The sequence below is a fragment of the Pteronotus mesoamericanus genome, unplaced genomic scaffold (genome assembly GCF_021234165.1).
Source record: "Pteronotus mesoamericanus isolate MK-2021 breed Mesoamerican mustached bat unplaced genomic scaffold, CSHL_Meso_final contig_27, whole genome shotgun sequence".
In the NCBI taxonomy this organism is placed as follows: Eukaryota; Metazoa; Chordata; class Mammalia; order Chiroptera; family Mormoopidae; genus Pteronotus; species Pteronotus mesoamericanus.
Window position 1 is genome coordinate 24,512,796 of NW_026555115.1, and position 19,412 is coordinate 24,532,207.

The 19,412-nt window shown below is 45.4% G+C and overlaps 1 protein-coding gene across 2 annotated transcripts in view; it reads left to right on the plus strand.

The window, feature by feature from the left end:
- Window positions 1–19,412, plus strand: part of MYLK (myosin light chain kinase) — a 182,890-nt gene that overhangs the window by 63,970 nt on the left and 99,508 nt on the right. Inside the window, exons 6-10 of one of the 2 annotated variants that reach the window (XM_054575200.1) lie at window positions 230–248; window positions 1,463–1,998; window positions 2,571–2,777; window positions 8,424–8,558; window positions 11,855–12,007. In XM_054575200.1, coding sequence (XP_054431175.1) covers window positions 230–248; window positions 1,463–1,998; window positions 2,571–2,777; window positions 8,424–8,558; window positions 11,855–12,007 — 1,050 coding nt within the window. The remainder of the gene's footprint in view (window positions 1–229; window positions 249–1,462; window positions 1,999–2,570; window positions 2,778–8,423; window positions 8,559–11,854; window positions 12,008–19,412) is intronic. The other variant, XM_054575201.1, reaches the window with a different exon arrangement.

The following is a 19,412-nucleotide window of genomic DNA, read 5'->3' on the forward strand; positions in this document are numbered from 1 at the left end:
GGAAGCACTGACAGTGTCTCCGGAGCTCAGAGACACTGAGCACCTCTCAGGTCAACCCAAGAAGTTCAGGGCCAGAGAAGCTGAAAGGAGTGAGGAAGGTGGGACCATGGGAGAGGGAGAAAGTGAGAACTTAGGAAGTAAAAACTCTCAAATAAATGGAAGAGACTGTTGTCCTCTTGGTGTATAAAATACCCCACTAACAGTGTCTCTCCCCTCTCCCTTTTTCCAGGTTTGGACAATGCCAATAGGTATGTCTAGGTGTTATGGTCATTATGTTTCCATTAGAGCTGCCCTGAATTTCTGAGTCATAGTGGGAGGGAGAACTGTTTGCGGGGTGTTGTTTTCTTTTGGGTGTTTTGTTTTGTTGTCCTGTGGTAATATGCCATCCAGGTTCTATGTCAGACTTGCCACCAGTATTGAGACTCTTGTAGACACAGTGTCATTGTCTTTCACTGTGTCTGATCAAGTCAGCATCATTAGGAGGGGCACTCTGCTGTGAAAAGGTGCCTTCCACATGTCAGGCCACAGCCTACAGCTCCTTCAGCACCTCTTCCTCAGGGGTGGCCTTCCCTATATGCAAGGTTCAGTGCCAGGCCCTGGGGGTGCGGGCTGAGCACATATCTAGTGTTGAGAAGGGCTTTAAGCAGAGCTGCACAAATATGTAATCACAAATTGTGGTGAGTCCGAGGAGCAATAACAAAAGAAGTGCTCATCTATGGTAGAGGGTGAGAAAAACCTTCCTGCAAATGTGATGTTGGAGCTTGGGCCTATGAAGAATAATATTAACTAGGGGCAGAAAAACTCAGGGAGCAAGTGTTCCAAACAGAGAAGGAAGCATGTGTGAAAGAGGTCCGATGAGAGGTGGGTACTGGGAGGGATGCCCTTGTGGCTGCAGCGTGGTAGGTATGGAGACAGTGCCTTCTGAGGTTCAAGAGGCAGCCGGAGCCTGCACACACAGGGGCATCCTGGTAGGCCATCTCAGGAAGCTCAGTTTTGTTCTTAATATAATGGAAAAGCTGTTGGGAAATCTTTAAGCTTGAAATGATATGATGTGATTTCTGTTTTGTAAAGATTGACTATGCTTGCTATGTGGAACACGGATTAGAGAGGGCCAGAGTGGACAAGGGAAGCTGGCTGTGTGATGTGAGCTAGGGTGGCACTTAGGGAGAAGAGAAAAAAAAGCAGCTGATAAGTAGAAAGAACAGGCTCTGGATTGGGGATGAGAGGCAGGGGAGTGTCGAGAATGGCTGCTTGTTTTATGCCTTGGGAAACTGAGAAAACTGCAGAGAAAGACTTTTGCTCTCACTTTCTTTTAATCTGTGGGCTTTTGTGATCTGTGGAATCTGTGCTTGTGATGAGTAATGCTTGTGAGTAACTGGATGATTATTCTGTTCCTCTTTCTCCCTCCCCACTGTCTTCCCCCCCACTATCTCCCTCCCCCCTCACTATCACCATGAAACAGGTCATTTTTGAGGGGAACAAAGGCAGCCAATTCAAATATCAGGAAGGAAGTGACCAATGGAATCACGCAGGGGCTGAAACTGGACAGCGTAGAAACTACAGCTGAAAGTAGAAACTGCTCCAACACCCAAAGAGGTGGCTCCCCAACCTGGGCCACAAGTAGCCAGATTCAGCCTCTGAGAGAATCCAAGCTGGAGCCGTCTGGGGACTCACACAGAAAGACCCTGAGGACCCCAATCCTGCAGAAGACTTCCAGCACCATCACCCTGCAGGCCACAAAAGTCCAGCTGGAATCTAAAGCACCAGTCTCAGGCTCCCTCCTTTCTTCCAGAGAAGAGGGGGAGAGGCCAGCTGTTCCCCATCCAGCCACCCTCCCCACAAGACAGTCTGGCCTGGGAACCCAAGAAGCTGTGAACAAGGTTGCTACCAGGAAAATCCCCATGGAGAGCCAGAGGGACTCAACATTCCCCAAATTTGAGAGCAAGCCCCAAAGCCAGGAAGTCTGTGAAGATCAAACTGTCAAGTTCAGATGTGAGGGTGAGTAGAACTAACTAAGGTCACTGGTCCCCACAATGTAGCCCTGCATGGCTACTCCCTTCCTTCAGCACAGTAATCTAAGCCTCCTGTACCCACCCACCCCTGGGACACTGCCCACTCCAGAAGCCACTTTACAGGAATCTTCTCTCAGAAAGTACTGAGTCTGGTAATGTCTCTTGTTCTGGAGAAATACCCAGCAGTATCCATCTGCTCATTGTTGGGTAGAGCATCAGCCTCATGCCCTAAATCTTACCACCCTAGAGAGGAAAACTCATCATCACCATTGCCATCACCATCAGAAAAGCAGCCATAGGGTCTCCTTCTCTATCCTACCTTCTGCTGGCATTGGCTCACATGGATACCTAGCTGTCACCCTGTATCCCTGCCCCCAAGGACCCTGCCTCTGTCTTAGGTTATTTACTTTTGTGATGGGGAAGGTTGAAGGGTAAGAAAGTGAACTCAAGTAGGAGGCGGCTACACACCAGGCTAAGTTCTTCCTTCAGGTTCAGCCGTCCACCCTCCAAACACAGTGCGCTCTCTGGGATCCTCATGGTCTTCACCTGGACCTGTAGTTTCAGGTATTCCGAAGCCCCAAGTGACCTGGTTCCTAGAAGGTGCCCCTGTGAGAAGACGAGAAGGCACCATGGAGATTTATGAAGATGGTGGATCCCATTATCTCTGCCTACTGAGAGCCCAAGCAAGGGACAGCGGGAACTACAGCTGCACAGCTTCCAATGTCCTAGGTCAGGTGTCCTGTGACTGGACGCTCCTTGTGAAAAGTGAGTACATTTCTCTAGGCCACTCTGCCTGAGTTGTTGGGAGGAGGCTTCATATACTGCACAAGGTCATCTCCCACAGCTCTCCACCCAGGGTGTACAACCCCACAGAAACATTGTCCCCACACACATGTCAAGGCCAAAGTCATTGCTCCAGGACAGAGATTCCTGATCAGAGTTCATCAAAATCACCTCAGAATTAATGCGCCCAGGCCCCACGACCAGCCCAGTTGAGAGCTACCTTTTTTAGGTTCCTCAGCTGTCCTAGTAAAGCCATGATTCACTTTTGTAACCACAGGGAACCAAACGTTCACTAAATATACACGTTTAAAGTAATGTGAGATGATGTGGGATCCCACATCTTTTATGTTTATTGTAATATCTGTTTATAAAAGTAATTCATACCCATTGTGGGGAATTTAAATGATATATGATCATACGACTCAAATAAATGGTATTTTAATATTTTTAAAACAATATCAACATTGTGCTGTTTTTACACTGCTTTCTCTTCTAATTTATTCATTTTACTTAAGCATCTTTCTATATTATTTAATATTATTTGAAAGCATAAATTTTTTAAATTTTTTATTTTTAAATCATGTTTATCCTATACCCTCCTTTGCCCTCCTCCACCCATCCCACCCTGCCCCCGTCTCCCACAGTCAATTCCCACTCTATTGTCCATGTCCATGGGTCATTCATACATGTTCTTTGTTTAGTCCCTTCTCCTTCTTTCCACCATTGTCCTCCTTCCCCAACCTCTCTGGTCACTTTCAGTCTGCTCCATGTTTCCGTGCCTGTGGTTTATTTTGTTCGTTAGTTTATTTTGTTGAATAGATTCCACTTACAGGTGAGATCATATGGTATTTGTCATTCACGTACTGGTTTATTTCACTTAGCTTAATATTCACTGGTTCCATCCATGTTGTCGCAAAAGATAGGAGTTCCTTCTTTCTTTTTTATTTTATTTAAATGCAGATTGTTTTTATTTATTTATTTTTTAAATGTCAAGATCCATTATAAAATATTAAAAAATTTAAATCCATTATAAAGTCTCAGCAATTAAAACAACATGACACCATCACAGAAATAATCAAGTAGATCAATGAAATAAAATGAGCATTCTAGAAACAAACGTATATATCTAACAATGTAATATATGATTCAATTGATATTTCAAATCAATGAAGAAAATAAGGCTTATTCAACCAATAAGATGCATGGACCACTATTACTTGAAATAAAACAAATACAAAGCCCTATTTCACACATTATACAAAAAATATTCAGGTGAGTTAAAAATTAATATGTAAAATCTAAGGAGTTTTAGGAGAAAATCCAAAACAATACTTTCCTTACCCTGAAGTAAAATATTCAAACCCAGAAGCTATAAAATGAAATATTGACAATATGACTATATTAAACATTTAAGACTATACAGTAATATTCATGCAAAAAACAGTTAAAGGACAAGTAATAGACTAGGAAAATATTTGCAACACATCTATAAAAGGGTTAATAGTTTTTTGTTTTTTTCTAGGGAAAAAACTCTACAAACATTTAATCAAAAAATGGATAAAGAATACCAAAAAGTCATTGAAAGCTTTTTAAAAATAATAGAAATGGGCAAGAAATGAACAAAAACAGGTTTAGTTTCAACAAATAATAAAGTAACAATGAAAATAATACATCATTGTCACAATCAGATTAATAAGTATTAAAATATTGGTGATATCAAGTATCAGTGACTGTGAAAGGAAGTGGGTATTCATAGACTCTTTTTCTTCATCTTCTTTCAGCAGTCCCTTTAGCATATCTTGCAATGCTGGTTTGGTGGACCTGTATTCTTTTAGCCTTCTTTTGTCTAGGAAACTCGTTATTTTGGCTTCATTTTAATTGAGAGCCTTGCTGGGTAGAGCAGTCTTGGTTGCAGGCCTTTGCTTTTCATGACTTGGAATATTTCTTGCCTCTCCCTTCTGGCTTGTAGTGTTTTTGTTGAGAAGTCAGCTGCTAGCTGTGCTGGGGCTCCCTTACATGTTACTACCTCTTTCTCCCTTGCTGCCTTTAGGATTCTCTGTTTGTCTTTGATATTTGCCATTTTCATGATGATGTGTCTTGGAGTGGGCCTCATTGGGTTCGTCTTGAATGAGACCCTCTGTGCTTCCTGGACTGGTGTGACTTTTTCTCTGCTCAAATTAGGACAATTTTCCATCATGACTTTTTCAAACAGATTCTCTATCCCTTGCTCCTCTTCTTCTCCTTCTGGTATCCCTATTATACTGATATTATTACATTGCCAGTTGTCCTGCATTTCTCTAAACACCTCTTCATTCTTTTTGAGTCCTTTTTTCATTTTCTTGCTCATTCTGGGAGCTTTTTTCTACGTTATCCTCCAGCTTTCTGATTTGACCCTCTACTTAATTGAGCCTGCTTTTGATTCCTTCTGTGTTCTTCAATTCAGAAATTATGTTCTTCATTTCCTTTTGTCTCCTACTGATAGTTTTTATGTCCTTTTTCATACTGATATAGTTTGCAGTTAGTTCCTCATAGTTTCCCTGTTGTTTTTGGTAATTCTCTCTAAGCTCACTGAGCTCATTGACCTTCCTTAGAACCATTGTTTGGAACTCAATATCTGATAGTTGACTTGTCTCTATATCATTTAGTTCTCTTTCTGGGGATTCCTCCTTTCCCTTCAACTGGGGGGTGTTTCTTTGTCTTCCCATTATTTGTGAGACTCTTCTTTTTGGCTTCTGCTTCTTAAATTGATCTGTCTTGATTTCCTGACTTTGTGGTGTGAACTTATATGTTAGTAGACCACTGTTTTTTTTCCTTTCTGGATCTGTCTCTGATGATGTCAGATGTTGACCCCATCTGACCTTAAGCAGTCTGTTCAAGACTTCCAGGAATCTACTCTTTGTGGCTGTCTCCTTCAGCTGTTAATCTAGTCACTCTGCACTCAGCAGCCCAATTTAGACACCACAGGGTGGGGCAGAGTCCCTCCTGGGGGCGGGATTATTGGGTCCTCTCACGCTGCTGCCACTGAGGGGAGTGGTTTGCCTAAGCTGGATGGCTGCTGCTGTATGGCAGAGGAGTTGGCACCAGCATCCCACTGGCTAGTCTCTCAGTTCTCTCCCCAAAGCCTCCTTCCCCAGTCTCTTCTCTAGTGTCTCTAGCCCTCTCTGTCCCTGCCTTTGCCGGAGACCAGCATAAGTGATTGCAATAAAAATTTATGTGTTGGCCCTTTAAACGGCTCTTTGCATCTCCAGCTGCCCATCTCTGGCACAGAGCAACCCTGCTGCTTTTTGCGGCTGGCTGTTATCTGTGTACTTTATGGGCTCTGGTGCTGTAGGTTGGAGATCCCCACTTATGGTTTAGACCCTGCTCTTCTCAGGGGGATCCAATTGACCAACTGACCAATATCCTACTGGTGCTGGCGCCCGTGGGCACCCTGCCCACCTTCTTGAGTCTCTACCACACTCCTTATGAGTTAGTTTGTACAAAAGCTGATTCTTCTGTCTGTCCAAGGTTAAAAGGCTCCTCTCTCGCTATTGTTTAGTTGTTTGATCAAGGTGATTCCTCCACAATTTAGTTGTAATTATAGATTGGTCCTTGGAGGAGGTTGGTGTGACTTCTACTCACTCTTCTGCTATCTTGATTCTATCCTGAAAGCATAATTTTTAATGGCCACATAATATTTTATAAAATAATGTACCAAATTTAGCATGGCCTTATTATTGAATGTTTATATTTTTTCCATTTTTTCACTATTGTAAGAAAACTGTGATAAATATTCTTGTACCCATCTATCTTTCTTTAAAATGCCCCCCCTTCTCTTTTTTCTGTCACCACAGAAAAGCTGTCTATTTCTCTTACAGAGACTTCTCTTTCCATCCTTTCCCTTATCCACAAAGATTATAACCAAAAATTTTTCTCCTCCCTTTATCTAGGGACCTCTTTCTTTTCCCTTCAAGCATGCTCTGGACTTTCTTGTGTTGAAAAAGCAAAGAAAAATCTTTTTTCTACTCAACTGCCTCTTTAGCTCCTGCTATCTCTCTCCACTTGCTTTTATCCTTAAACTTGCAGCCCACTAGACATAGTCTTTATGCACAGCTTCTATTTGATTATAACAATTAATGCCCAAGCGAAAAAAGGCCTGTTCAGTGTGCCAGTGTTTGTGTTAATGTTTTACTTGTATTGCTCCCCATAGTTATCCCAACAATCTTACAAACTAATTGTAGTTGCACCCAATACTGAGTTGTGGTGAGGTTAAGTGACTTGTCCAAGGTCACAAGCTTTTAAAAGATATCCTATTTCTAACCCACATTGGTCTGACATGGAAGCCCATATTATTTTCAATGGCTCCCAAAGGCATTTTTCTAAGGAGAGAATTTGACACTAACAGGAGCAGATGTCACCTCTCCTCCCCACACCTCTCAAGTTAGCCTGTGCATCCCTCCCTCAGAGCCATCATCAGGTGCAGCAGCATCCGGACTTCCAGCTGCTCTCCTACTGCCTACTCTTTCCTTAGGGGAGCTCTGGTCTAGCAGAGGAAGTGTAGATATAGAGTCAGAGAGCTGGGCATAAAGCTTTGCTTCACCAGGGGGCTTGACTGTGGGAAATCACTAATTTCATCTGTAAAGTGAGCTAAAGATAGCTAACTTATGTACTTCTCACAGTCACATCTGAAAAAGTACCTGGCACATAGTAAGCCCTCAAATATTAGTTTTTTCCCATAAATCCTTGCAATATTAAATGGCTTACTTCTCACCACTGTATTGAATAGCTTCCCTTGAAAAGTACAGGTGAGATATCTTCTATAATAATTATCAAAAGCAGTTACCTTTTCTTAGCTATCAGCCATCCTGACATTTCTACAGTATGTTATGGTTGTTGTAGAGGAAAATATCTACCCTTATTGCTCTTAACTAAGGTCTTCAAACTACAAAATGCTCCCCAGTTCACCAATGCAGAAGACTTCTGGGAAGTCCAGCTGGGTGGTCTTCAACTGGAATATACATCAGCTTCATGAGGGAGCTTAGTAATACATAAGTCCAGGTGCTCCCATTGTTCTGAGCCATTGGCCAAAGATGGGAAACTAGAACACATACGAGTTTGTCATTTGATTCAGTCTTGGAATTGGAAAAAAATAATTATAATGCCTTAAAATTGAAATGTTCTCACCAGTGGACAAGTGGTCTGTCCATGTAAAAAGATATTCACAAGACTGTGCAGTCACCAATGGGACACAAAAAGATAAAAGACGCTAGAAAGTAGAGTAGGGCCAGGAAAAGTGGGAAGAGGAGCGCTAGGGATGCTCCAGGAGAGCAAAAGTCAAGATAATACCGGAGATGCCTAAGGTGGGGGGGGGGGGGGCAGCAGGCAAGGCCCAGGTTCTGAGCACTTTCAGAAGACTCCCAGTGTTTTGTGATGGTGAAAAACCCCTGCCAGTTACTTGGACCCAGGCTCCAGGTCTCTACAATGGGAAATTAAGTGTGAAGACAGATAAGTCAAAGCCAGGCCTCCACAGAAGCCCTGGGTGCCCAGGACAGTGAGGCGTCTGCCTGCAAGACTTGAGATGACTGTAGTCCACAGCCATAATGGGCCAGCTGTGATCTGAAATGGCCTGTCTGTTCTTTGCCCTCACAGAAATGGCCGTGATGGAGGTGGCCCCCTCATTCTCCAGTGTCCTAAAGGACTGCACCGTCATTGAGGGCCAGGACTTTGTGCTGCAGTGCTCAGTGCAGGGGACCCCAGTGCCCCAAATCACTTGGCTGATAAATGGTGAGCCTTCCTGTCCCAGAGCCTACCCCAGTCCCCTGCCACAGTCCCCTGGACCCTTTGGTCTTGCCTTCATTCTTACTTGGCATCCCCATTTATCACTCTGCAACACATAGGCATAAGATGGAAGCCAAGAGTACAGAGAGGAAAAGGGACCTGAGAGGCTGTTGTTGCCAGGCTGGGGATACTGGGCAAGCTACCACTCTTCCAGAGCCTTGAGCTCCTCACCCGTGAGACAGGAATAATGCCACCTACCTCCCACGATGGCAATTGTGAGATTAATTAGATCCTTTATATAAAACAGTTAATGAAGTGCCTGGCACATAGGTGCACAAGTAGTTTATTTCTCTTTTGTATGGCCAGACTCATAATAGGCCCTCAATAAATATTGTTGAGTCAACAAATGAACAAACATATAAAATTAATGAACCATACTAGAGGTTACTCAAAGGGCCTTGTCTTATATTTAGAGGCAAGTGGTTTTGAGATTCATTGATCAGTAATTCTTTTTTAATGTTATAGACCTATGAAAACATGCCAATTTTCTTTTTTGGCCAAGGAAGTTCCTTTGAAAAAATTATCATATATAATCACCATTTAAAAAAAAAGGAGAAGAAGAAGAAAAAGGACTTGAAAACCCAAAAGTATAGAAGAACTCTAATTTTAGAAATGAGAACAATCCATAAAATTGATGAAATTGAGCAAGGTCTGCTTTAGGGATTAACAGGGGAAATGAAGAAATGCCTGCCAAGAGTTAAGAGACAATGGCTGGCATCCTTCCATGCCATCAAGTGGTTTGGTGACATTGGACACCCCACTTTACCTTTCTGGGCATCAGCTTCTTTTCTTTAAGTATATTTTATTGATTATTCTATTTTAAAAGTCCCATTTTTTCTCCCTTATCCCCCTCCGCCCTGCACCCCCGCTCCCACCAGCATTGCCCTGCCCCTTAGTTCATGTCCATGGGTTGTACATATAAGTTCTTTGGCTTCTCCATTTCCTATATTGTTCTTAACTGCACCCTGTCTATTTTGTACCTACCATTTATGCAGCTTCTTTATCCATAAGGACACGAGCTGGAACAGAATGTTCAAGGTCTTGGCCAACTCTCACATAGAATAGGTTCCTTAAAGGAGCAGCGGAACCCATCACCTCTGCACCAGATGACCCCCAGATGTTTTGGCACCATTGACATGTTTGTTGGCTGTGAACCTTCCTCGTTGAAATAGTTTGTTAAGTTTTGATAAAAATTATCTTTAATCAGTGGGAAAAGGTGCCGTGGAATTTTCTTATGTGTTGTCTACTTAGATAGAAGTGAGAACTGAGGTCTCCCTTTCCTCCACCCCCGATTAAGAACAGAGCTCCTGTTGATCCCCTGACTAACTGCAAAGAGGCAGCCTCCTTGTGGCTGGAGCAGAACTTGACCTTAAGGAGTGATGGATCTGAGTAAGAGAGTTTCACTCCCATCTGGCTCAGAGTCACAGCCAGAGAGGCAATAAAATTCTTCTATAAAGGGCCAGATAGTATCTTCAGCTTGACTGGCTATATCCTTTCTGTCACAGCTTCTCAACTGTGCTGTCTTGGCACAAGAGCAGCCAGAAACAATATGTAAATGAATGGGCATGGCTGTATTGCAGTCAAACTTTATTTATGGGCACTGAAATGTGAATTTCATACAATTTTCACATGCCATGAAATATTTTCCTTTGATGTTTTCAACCATTTAAAATATATAAAAACTATTCTTAGCTTTCAGGCTATACAAAAACAGACTGCAGGTCAGATTTGGCCTGCAGTATTAGTTTGCTGACCCTGGTCTACACCACTCAGGACTGAAAAGCAACCCTTCCTGCTTCTCCTTGGTGAATCTTGGCATTTCCACGCTCTTACCACTAGAGGACAACCGTGCTCAAGTTGAGTTCCCTTGGCAGCTACCGTAACTCTGGTCCTAACCTTCTTGGAGCTGGGAGAGTCCTGTGTCTCCCAATCCTGAATGTCACTTTTCTGGAACCACCATTTCATCCCATCTTGTGTTGACAAAATGAGTTATGCACTAGTGAAAGGAGAGCTCTCCCCCAGCTCAGCAGCGCGTGTACTGGCGGCAGAGGCCCTTGGATGGCAGTCCTGGGATGTACTGGTATTCCCAAGGAAGACAGTTTTCAAGGTGTCATTTCCATAAAAAATAAAAGCCAAGAGCAGTGTTCAATCCTTTCGGTAGCAGGATCCTGGCGCCTGCCTTTCCCAGCCCCACTTTTATGAAGTGCAGTAATTCGGGCAGAATCGCTTCCCCAAGTCCTATGGCATGCTTGGCAGCCTCTGCCGGACTGTCATGGAGACATGAAGTGTTGTTTTGTGCAGAAGAAAACATTGCGTTGCTGAGAGAGCACTTCTTTCTGTACTTTCTCCTTCCCCCACTGCCCACTCCCAATTTTATGAAGTGCAAACCAGGACCCTGCAGCCTGCCAGGGGAAGAAACTGACAGCTGCTTCCTATATAGTGAGTGGACACATTCCTGCTCTAAGGCTGGAATCTGCAGTAATGAGATTTTTTTTTCCCTGGAAATGAAAGCTCACATCTTGGAATGATAATGTCCCAGGAACATACAGCATTAAGGAAACCACTGAAGTTCATAGCATGTGTTCCTATTTCCGTGCAGGATTTTATAAAAGGCCTGTGGTAGAAGGGTCTCTGGGACGAAGGGGCCAGAGTCGTTTAAGGTTCCCCATATTTATCTTTTTCGTGAACCCTAAAATGCACCTACTTGCAACATTAGTTTGAGATTTCTGAGAAATATCTGCAATGGGAAATGGGAATCATTATTTCTAGTGACTTGAAAGGAGCCAGGAGCCTTCCGCTCAGTGTGGGTGAGGTCTTTTATGCCTGAGACTGGGCTATGGGCCAGCCGACCCTGTAAGAATCTCTCCAGGCTCAGAACTCTGTGAAGTCCGGGATGCGGACTGGGGGACTGGTTGTTTAAACAGAATGCACAGAACTATGTCCCTTTCCCTCCCACATGCTAAATGCCTCCAGAACCCCTCCCCCAGGCCTTCCAGCTCCAGTCGGGCTCCTCCATCTCACACAATTACTCCTCTCCTTCATCTCCCTGGGACCTGTCTCTTTCTCCACCCACAAGCCTCTGCCCAGGTGGTTGGGGATGGGTGTGACATGTCTTTAGCTCTCAGCGGATCCACGCAACCATGGTGAGCATCAGAGTCCCAGCAGCAGCAGCCCTGCTGAAGACAGGGCTCAGATCCCCACCACCAGTGCCCCCTGGTGAGCCTCCCTGTGCTTCTCCACAGGGCAGCCCATCCAGTATGCTCACTCCACCTGTGAGGCTGGCGTGGCTACGCTCCACATCCAGGATGCCCTGCCGGAGGACAATGGCACCTATACCTGTCTGGCTGAGAACCCCTTGGGGCAGGTGTCCTGCAGCGCCCAGGTCACTGTCCATGGTAAGAGCTTCTACAAACACATCTGCTTTGGAAAAAGGGCACTGCACCTGAGAGCAGGCAGGTGACAAGTGTCTGCCCTGGGAGATGGACATGCAGAGATGAGTCCCCACCCCCATACCTCACTAGGGCTGAGGAAAGATGCAGAGACAGAGGCCTAGACTCCTTTGGTTCAAGAAGCTGTGGATCGGGGAGGAAGAAAACGGCACACTGAACAATGACCTCAGAGGAGTATCCCTATCCCATTAAGACTTAGGGCTCCCATGAATGACCCCTCACATGCTGGGGGGCATGGGGCAACAGAGTGCCAGCACTGAAGTTTCTAAGGGGTCTGCCCCTGCTCCTCCCTCCCTTCCCCCACCCAGGCTTGTTTGTATACATCACCAGCCTGGTGTCTAGTAATCTGATTATCACAGTCATCCCTTGTTCACTGCCAAGTGCTTAGTCTCAGGAAGTCGCAGGGCAGCCACAGAACTGAGGACAGCTGCCTGGGCTATGGCTTCCGTGGTGGTGACAGTGCCCAGGGAAGTGCTTCAGGCGTCCTGGGTGTTCAGGTAAGCCGGACTGCCCGCCTCACCTCTGGCCTGGGCCCCCGCTCCTGTGTGTGACTGAAGTCTGGGTGCTCTGTACTCTGCTTTCCCTGTGGACCAGCAAGAGGACCGTGTCTCCTTGCTTATCCCCCAGGGCTCGGCCTCCCAGGGAGAATGTCCCTGTAACATGAGCAGCCAACTTCTAGAAGACCACAGGAGGTTTCGCTGAAAAGGGCCAGGGAAAAGTCACGTGCTGGTCATTGCATTAGAATCTCCCACCTCGCCTGTATTTTCTCACCAGGACCTCCACAGCCCTGGGCGTGGGGGGGCTATCCCTATTTTATACAGAGGGGTCTGGAGGTCTCAAGAAATTAATGTGCTGGCCTAAGTACACCAAGTTGGTGAGTCAAGCTAGCCTTCAAACCCAGCTCCTCGGGACTCCTGGCCTATGCCCGTTTCTGTGCCTGTCCTTTCCAGAGTGTGTGTCCTCTGACCCCAAGTAGGAGGCTGGCCCCTCTGGCTAGGCTGTGTCAGCCCCTTAGGGATAAAGGAATTAGCACTGACTGACAGGGTGGCCAACACTGGCTGCCTGCGGCTGCCTGGCTTCTCCTGCTTCTCACAGGTGCCTCTGCATGGGGTCATCTCCTGTGACTTGGTCTCTCTTTCTTCCAGAAGCCCCTGGCACTCTGGTCAGAGTCTGACTCTCTGGCTGCTGGGTGTTTGTCAGCCAGCATTCTGGTTTACACATTTAACCCGTTTCCTCACGGATCTTGTTTCCTGGCTCGTTGAGGGGCCTGGGGAAATTGTGGCAATGAGACTTAAGAGGAAACAAGAGCAGAACTGAGCCTTGTCTCCTTGGACCAGGGGAGCCGCTCGCTCTTTCCCACCAGGGAGTTCCCACTGGAGGTTTGCATGGCCTACCCCAAAGTCTAGTGACAGGAAAGAGCCAGGATGGCGTTCAATAAACATGTCATTTGAGCAGGCCCCTCACTCGCTTCAGCCAGTGGCCTGTCTAATCCAGTGCCTTTCCTGGGTTGCCAGAGTTAAGATCAGATTAGAGACTCAGCTGAGCTCATAGTCCAGCTATTGGTGGGGGCCCCAGGTGAAAGCTCGAGAAGTCTTGCAGCCATCCTTCTTGTTTCCAGGTCTATGGGAGGAGTGGGGCGTGCATGGCGGCCCATCCAAGCGTATTTTAAAGCAGAAGCACAGAGGCCCTGGCAGGAACCCTGCCAGGCCATTTGGACTTGCTCTGAGAGCAGCCTGCATGAGTGAGAGCCCTCTCCCAGTGTGGGGATTTACTGACCTGCAAAGGCCAGAGGCTCAGATACCATAAATGGTGAAGGAGGCTGAGAGAAGCAGCCACGCGCCTAGGCTGGCCGCACTGGGGCTGTCTGCACAAGGACTGGGGCCTGCTGAGCCTGGCACAGTGACACCCCTGGCTCTGTGCCTCAAGGCACTTGGGAAGCTCAAGTCCACATCCTGCACCATCCTCTCTCCACAAACTGTGGAGTTTTCCTTACTTCATGGGCAGTTCCTTTGGCTCCAGGTCCTCCAAGAGCCACTCAGGGGGATGGGAGATGGCTGCAATCGAGGCATTTGTTCTCTGTAGTGCCTGCGGCTCTTCTATCCTCCCTCTTAGCTGCCCAGGCCTAGCCTTTCTGTGACCCTCAGTGTGGCACCGAGCCACAGTTGGAGCATGGATATGGAGCCTGCTGCCTGGGTGTGAATCCTGCGCTGCTGCTCACCAGCCCGACAACCTGGACTGCTAGTCAAACCTCCATGCCTCACCCTCCTCTTCTGTGAAATCGGGGCACTGATAGTCAGTGTTACTGTACAGTGAGGGGTAAATGAATGAATATACACAATGTCCCCAGGACATAGGAAATGATCAGTAAGTGTGTGCTGTTATGACAATTGTCCAATGGGGCCCTGACCTTTAAACAAAAGTTTAAAATGCCAAGTCTAAGAAACCATCTTACCAAAGGATCAACTTTACCACTGGGTAATTGTCTATCTGTCTGTTTGTTTTGGGTAAGGGGAAGAGGATCAGAGAAGGAGGCTGGACACTAAAGTCATGGTCCCAGGCCTTCTATTCTAGGGGATTGGGCCACAAGAGGGTGCCATCCAGCAAGACATCTCCCTGTGGTGTCAGAGATGTTCTGAGGGCAGCTCTGCAGGAGGCAAGCTCAGTGGGAGAGGTCAGCAGATACTTTGCTGAAGACCAGATGTGGGGACTCTTTCTCACCTCTTTCACATTTTGCCAATGTCTTGCAACCATCCAGAGTGGCCCGGCACTCTGATGTGCTTTTTGCAGCCACTTTTCCCTGTTTCTCTGTCTCCTCTCCTCTGTACCCCTCCCTCCAAATATCCAGCTAACTCCCTCTCACATCTGCCACTTCTTCTGGGAGGCCTTCTCTGATTGCCCCAGAATGGGTTCTCTTTCCAGCTGTACCTTCCTTATCATTGTGCTTATACAGCAACAAGTCTTTATTGAGCATCTACTTTGTGCCAGGCTTGTTCTACGGAAATTGCAGTGAACAGGACAGACAAACTCTGCCTTCATGGCATTTACATTGTGATGGGGAGACAGGCAATACTCAACATCTGGTTTAATCAAATACTGACAAGCACTGTTAAGAACATGAGAAAAGAGAGGGGCGGAAGGAGTGCTGTTTCACTTGGGTGATAAAGGAAGTCTCTATAGGGGTGTGACTTTTGAGCAGAGACTTCAGTGAACTGGAGGAGTGCTCCAGGCAGGCACTACAGCAAGGACGAAGCCCTGAGTCAGGAACAAGGTGCGCCTATTCAAAGAACAGCAAGAAGCCTGGTGTGGCCAAAGGGGAGGGAGTGAGTCGGGGCCAAGTGGTAGAAAATGAGCTCAGAGATGGAGGCAGGGGTACATCATTCAGGGCATTTAGGGGTAAGGAAAAAGCATTTTATTCTGTCAGATTTTACTCTAATTGCTATTTGTCTTCTCCACCGGACTGTAAGCTGCCTGCAGGCAGGGACCATGTCTTATGCACTATCACATGTAAAACAGGGCCTGCCATGGGAGCATGCGTTCAGTGAATGAATGAAAGAGCAAACTGAAGTCAGTGAGTTTGGGGGGTGTTCTGTCCACCTCCTCCCTTGCCTGGTGGCTCAGCCAGCGCTCACTGGAGTGTGCAGGAAATCCACAAACTAGCCCTTAAGTCAGGCATCAAATATTCCTTCTTTCCTTCTTTCCCTACTCAAGGAAAAAAAATCCCCAGTAGTTAACCAAGCAATGAAAGCCTTCCCTCCTGACCCAGGATGGAGCCCAAAGGATTAACTTTCCTGTGATGTCCAGGAAGATTTGAATGAGAATAAATTTTTCCATGTATTTGGACTGTGTCATCGGTAGGGGGGCGAGCTTCCTTAGGCTAGAACATTTTATCTCCCCCTGGGTTATCTTCATCAAAGCTACAGTTCTTAAGTGACTAGATTTATTAACCTATTAATTGCACCCATTTTGACATAATTTTTTAGCCTAATGATTTGTTTATTTAACCGAAGGTCTGCTGGGCTTTTTAAAGGTGCATAAGGATATAAAATATGGGTAAGAAAAAAAAATGATCTCTAGAAAAAAATGAAACTTAATAACCATATTTATTAGAGCATTTGGTTTGATGAAGAGCCCCTAAGGAAAACAAAGGGCACCCGTGAAGTCAGCCGCTCCCAGTGTAGGCGGCAGCGGGGGCCCAGCTTTTGAGGCCATTGACGGCCACACTGTGTGGCAGCTTTGAGCACTGAGAGCCTCCATAACTGGGAGACACTGGCTGCCACCTCGTCTCCCCTAAATTATGCTCAGAGACTTGGTACACTGTGTGATCTGTCCAGTGGGTGTCAGGTAGGCACCTTGCCCACCACGGGTTTAAAAACACTGAAAACATTAAAAATACTTATGGTAGCTAAAGAGAAATTTATTGAAGAAGAAGGATATTGATTTTGTCTTTTTTTAAGAACCTTAAAAAAACATGAGTCCAAAAGTATTTACAATTATAAGAAGGCAAGAAATTAAATGTTAAATCATTTCAAACCAATATTTTAGTTTATATAGGTTGAATACTACAGGTTTTGGACATGTAGGTCCTTTCTGTCACAAAGATTTCTGAGTATATGTTTGCACATTTGTGTCCATCCCAGAGAACTTGAGCCTCATTTTACTAATTAGAGATTTATAACTGTCTACTTATACAGCACACTGTAGGTATATCTGCCATTTACTTGCCTGGAGTCTTTGGTCAAGGATGCCATCCAGAATTACAGCTTTGTGTTCCTAAAACACAAACTTGCTGCGACAGTGTGGTTTCCAGGCACTCATGGGGAGGGACCATCGGGTGGTTTGGATGCCGTACCTCGATGTTTGGAGGTTGATGATACTTCTGAGGCAAAAGAAGGCCTTGGTTGCAATGATCCCAGGTTCCCATCTTGGAACTCTATCATTACTGGTCAGAGTCTTTTTTAGGATGTCACACATCCTTGTTTCCTTTCATTCTATTCCTTGCGCACTTCTCTTCCCATTTGCTTCTTAGGTTCTGGAGAAGTCAGTGGGCAAAGGAAACCCAAAAAAGAGCAAGGCTATGGGGAAAGAAACTCTTTGTGTGCCACAGATGTAGCTGTTCTGCTGATTCTCCCAGTAGGTTTATTTGGTTAAGACTTTTGTTGGAAGAGATGGTAGATACCTCCCTGGGGATTTGCACCTTGCATAGATAGATGCCCTCTGGATGAGAAGGGGCCAGGCTCCGCTTCAGCTCCTTGATGCTAACCTTCCCATGATGAGTCCTCTGGAGCCAGCAGTCCTGGAATTTAGGGAAAGGAGGAGGCTAGTCTTCAATCCTCAGCCCATGCTGGATTTTGAGCACCGCATAACGGAAGAAGGTAGGGCTGTGCTTCCAGAACTTCTTTCAGTTGGTGGTTTACTGGATTTCCATAGTATAGTAGTGTTTGAAGTAAATCAGATTTGCTGTTGAAATGGCATTTTGCGTTCTCATGACTAAGCAAAATGAAACTAGCTCTGGCTCAACACTTAAGGAAAATCCTTAGGAGATGGAAGAAAAAGGCCATCATGTTCCTTTCACTGACTTTCCAAGAGGCCTGTGTGTCTTCCTGTCTAAGAAGTATTGGGAAAGGGAATATTAGGAAGTAGGGGAGGGCCAGTCCATGTCCATTTGCATTTGGTGACCACCTATGAATCTAGGATGCTCTTAAGTTGCTGGCAGACAGGGGCTGGGACTTAGTAAATTAGTATGACAGCAATAGGTGGAGTCCTCTGTATGGGAGGTACCTGGGGAGCTCCCTAGATGGTAGAGTGCTTTGTACCAACATGCTGTCTTTTTTATATTTCTGTGTCATTGGTTCAAACACTTTAAATGCAACATTCCATGATTTTTTTGTTTTAATCCTGAACAAGTTTTGAATGAGCTAAGAGACTGCAGTGAGCCATTTTCAAGGAAGACTCAACTATTCACATGTGAACATCTGCTTTTAAAACAAATTCAGACCCATAAGCGTGGGGCTTCAGAGAGCAGCACGTTGGCTAGTTGGCAGGTGAAGAAAACAGTTCTAAGGAGAAATCCAGAATTGTTTTTCCTGCTAAAGCCACAGAAAGGAAAGGAAAGACTCCGGAGGGAAGGACAGGAGAATTATTACGGTACCGAGGGAGATGCTGAGATCACAGCCAGACACAGGGACACAGGCTGCAGGGGGTTCTTAATTTGAAGCCCAAGAGAAGTTAAAGGCCTTGTTCATGTCTCCAGATTTGAGTAACAAGTTAAGCAGGTTACTGTGTAAGAATTAATGAGGAAGGTAAATTGTACCTGCTGTGTGGGTATTTAACTCTTTCTTTAAACAAGAGCTTTTTGGAAAAAAAATATTGATTTAATACCAATGCATGTGAAGTGTTTTTGACTGACACTACTATTAATTAGTGTTTTTAATGAAGAACATTGTTATACACAGAAAAATCTAATCAATTAAAAAGCCGGTTTGTTTTATTTAATTCCCATGACAATTCTACTTTCCACTGTTGAATTAACTCCCCTTTACCCATGAAGAAAACTGATGCTGGAGGTGGAGTCAGCTGCCCACCAACCCAGCTGAAATGCAGCAGCACTAGGCCCCTTGTGCTTCCTGCTGTGCCGCTCTGGGACCCTGGTAAGCCATTTGTCTGATAACTTTTCTTCACCAGAGCAAGAATTTAATGTTTCAGTTCATGGCTAGGAACTGTCCTCAAAAACAGTTTCTGATGAGTCAAAACAGCATAAATGGCCAAGAAAAAAGTCAGATGGCCAAGTCAATGGAATGGAAAGCAATGTGTCCCTCTCCTCCCCACCCCCCCATCTCTCTCCCACAATCCTTCTCTCTTCTCCCCATTCTTGTCTCTCCTCTCTCTATTCTTCCCTTCTACTATTTCCCTTTCTCAAGTCTTCTTGACAGCTTTGGTCTATGTGGCATCATTTTTACTTGTCAATAAGCTACATATAAGTATTCTTAATCTTAGTTCTTATTCTCCCCACTGGAGGGACAGGCCAGGTCCTTTTCCTTTCTCTCAAAATAGAACAGTGCACCAAAGCTAGCCACCAGTTAACAATGGAGCGAGTCAGTGAGGGAATGGAGAGCCAGTTGTCCTTAGCCAAACTAAGGACAACATTGGCCAATTGGTCAAGTACCAATAGATCCGTTCACATTAAATCTTTAATCCTAGGCCAGTAAAATAAGGGAGGCTTAGCCTTTCCTGGAATCCAGAGAGGCCATCTCTGGCCTTGGTCTCAGCAGAGCAGCAAGAAACACAGCTGTGGGAAAAACCTGGGGTATATTTAGTCTGGCCATCCTTGGAGCTGGGCAGCAAGTCTGTCACT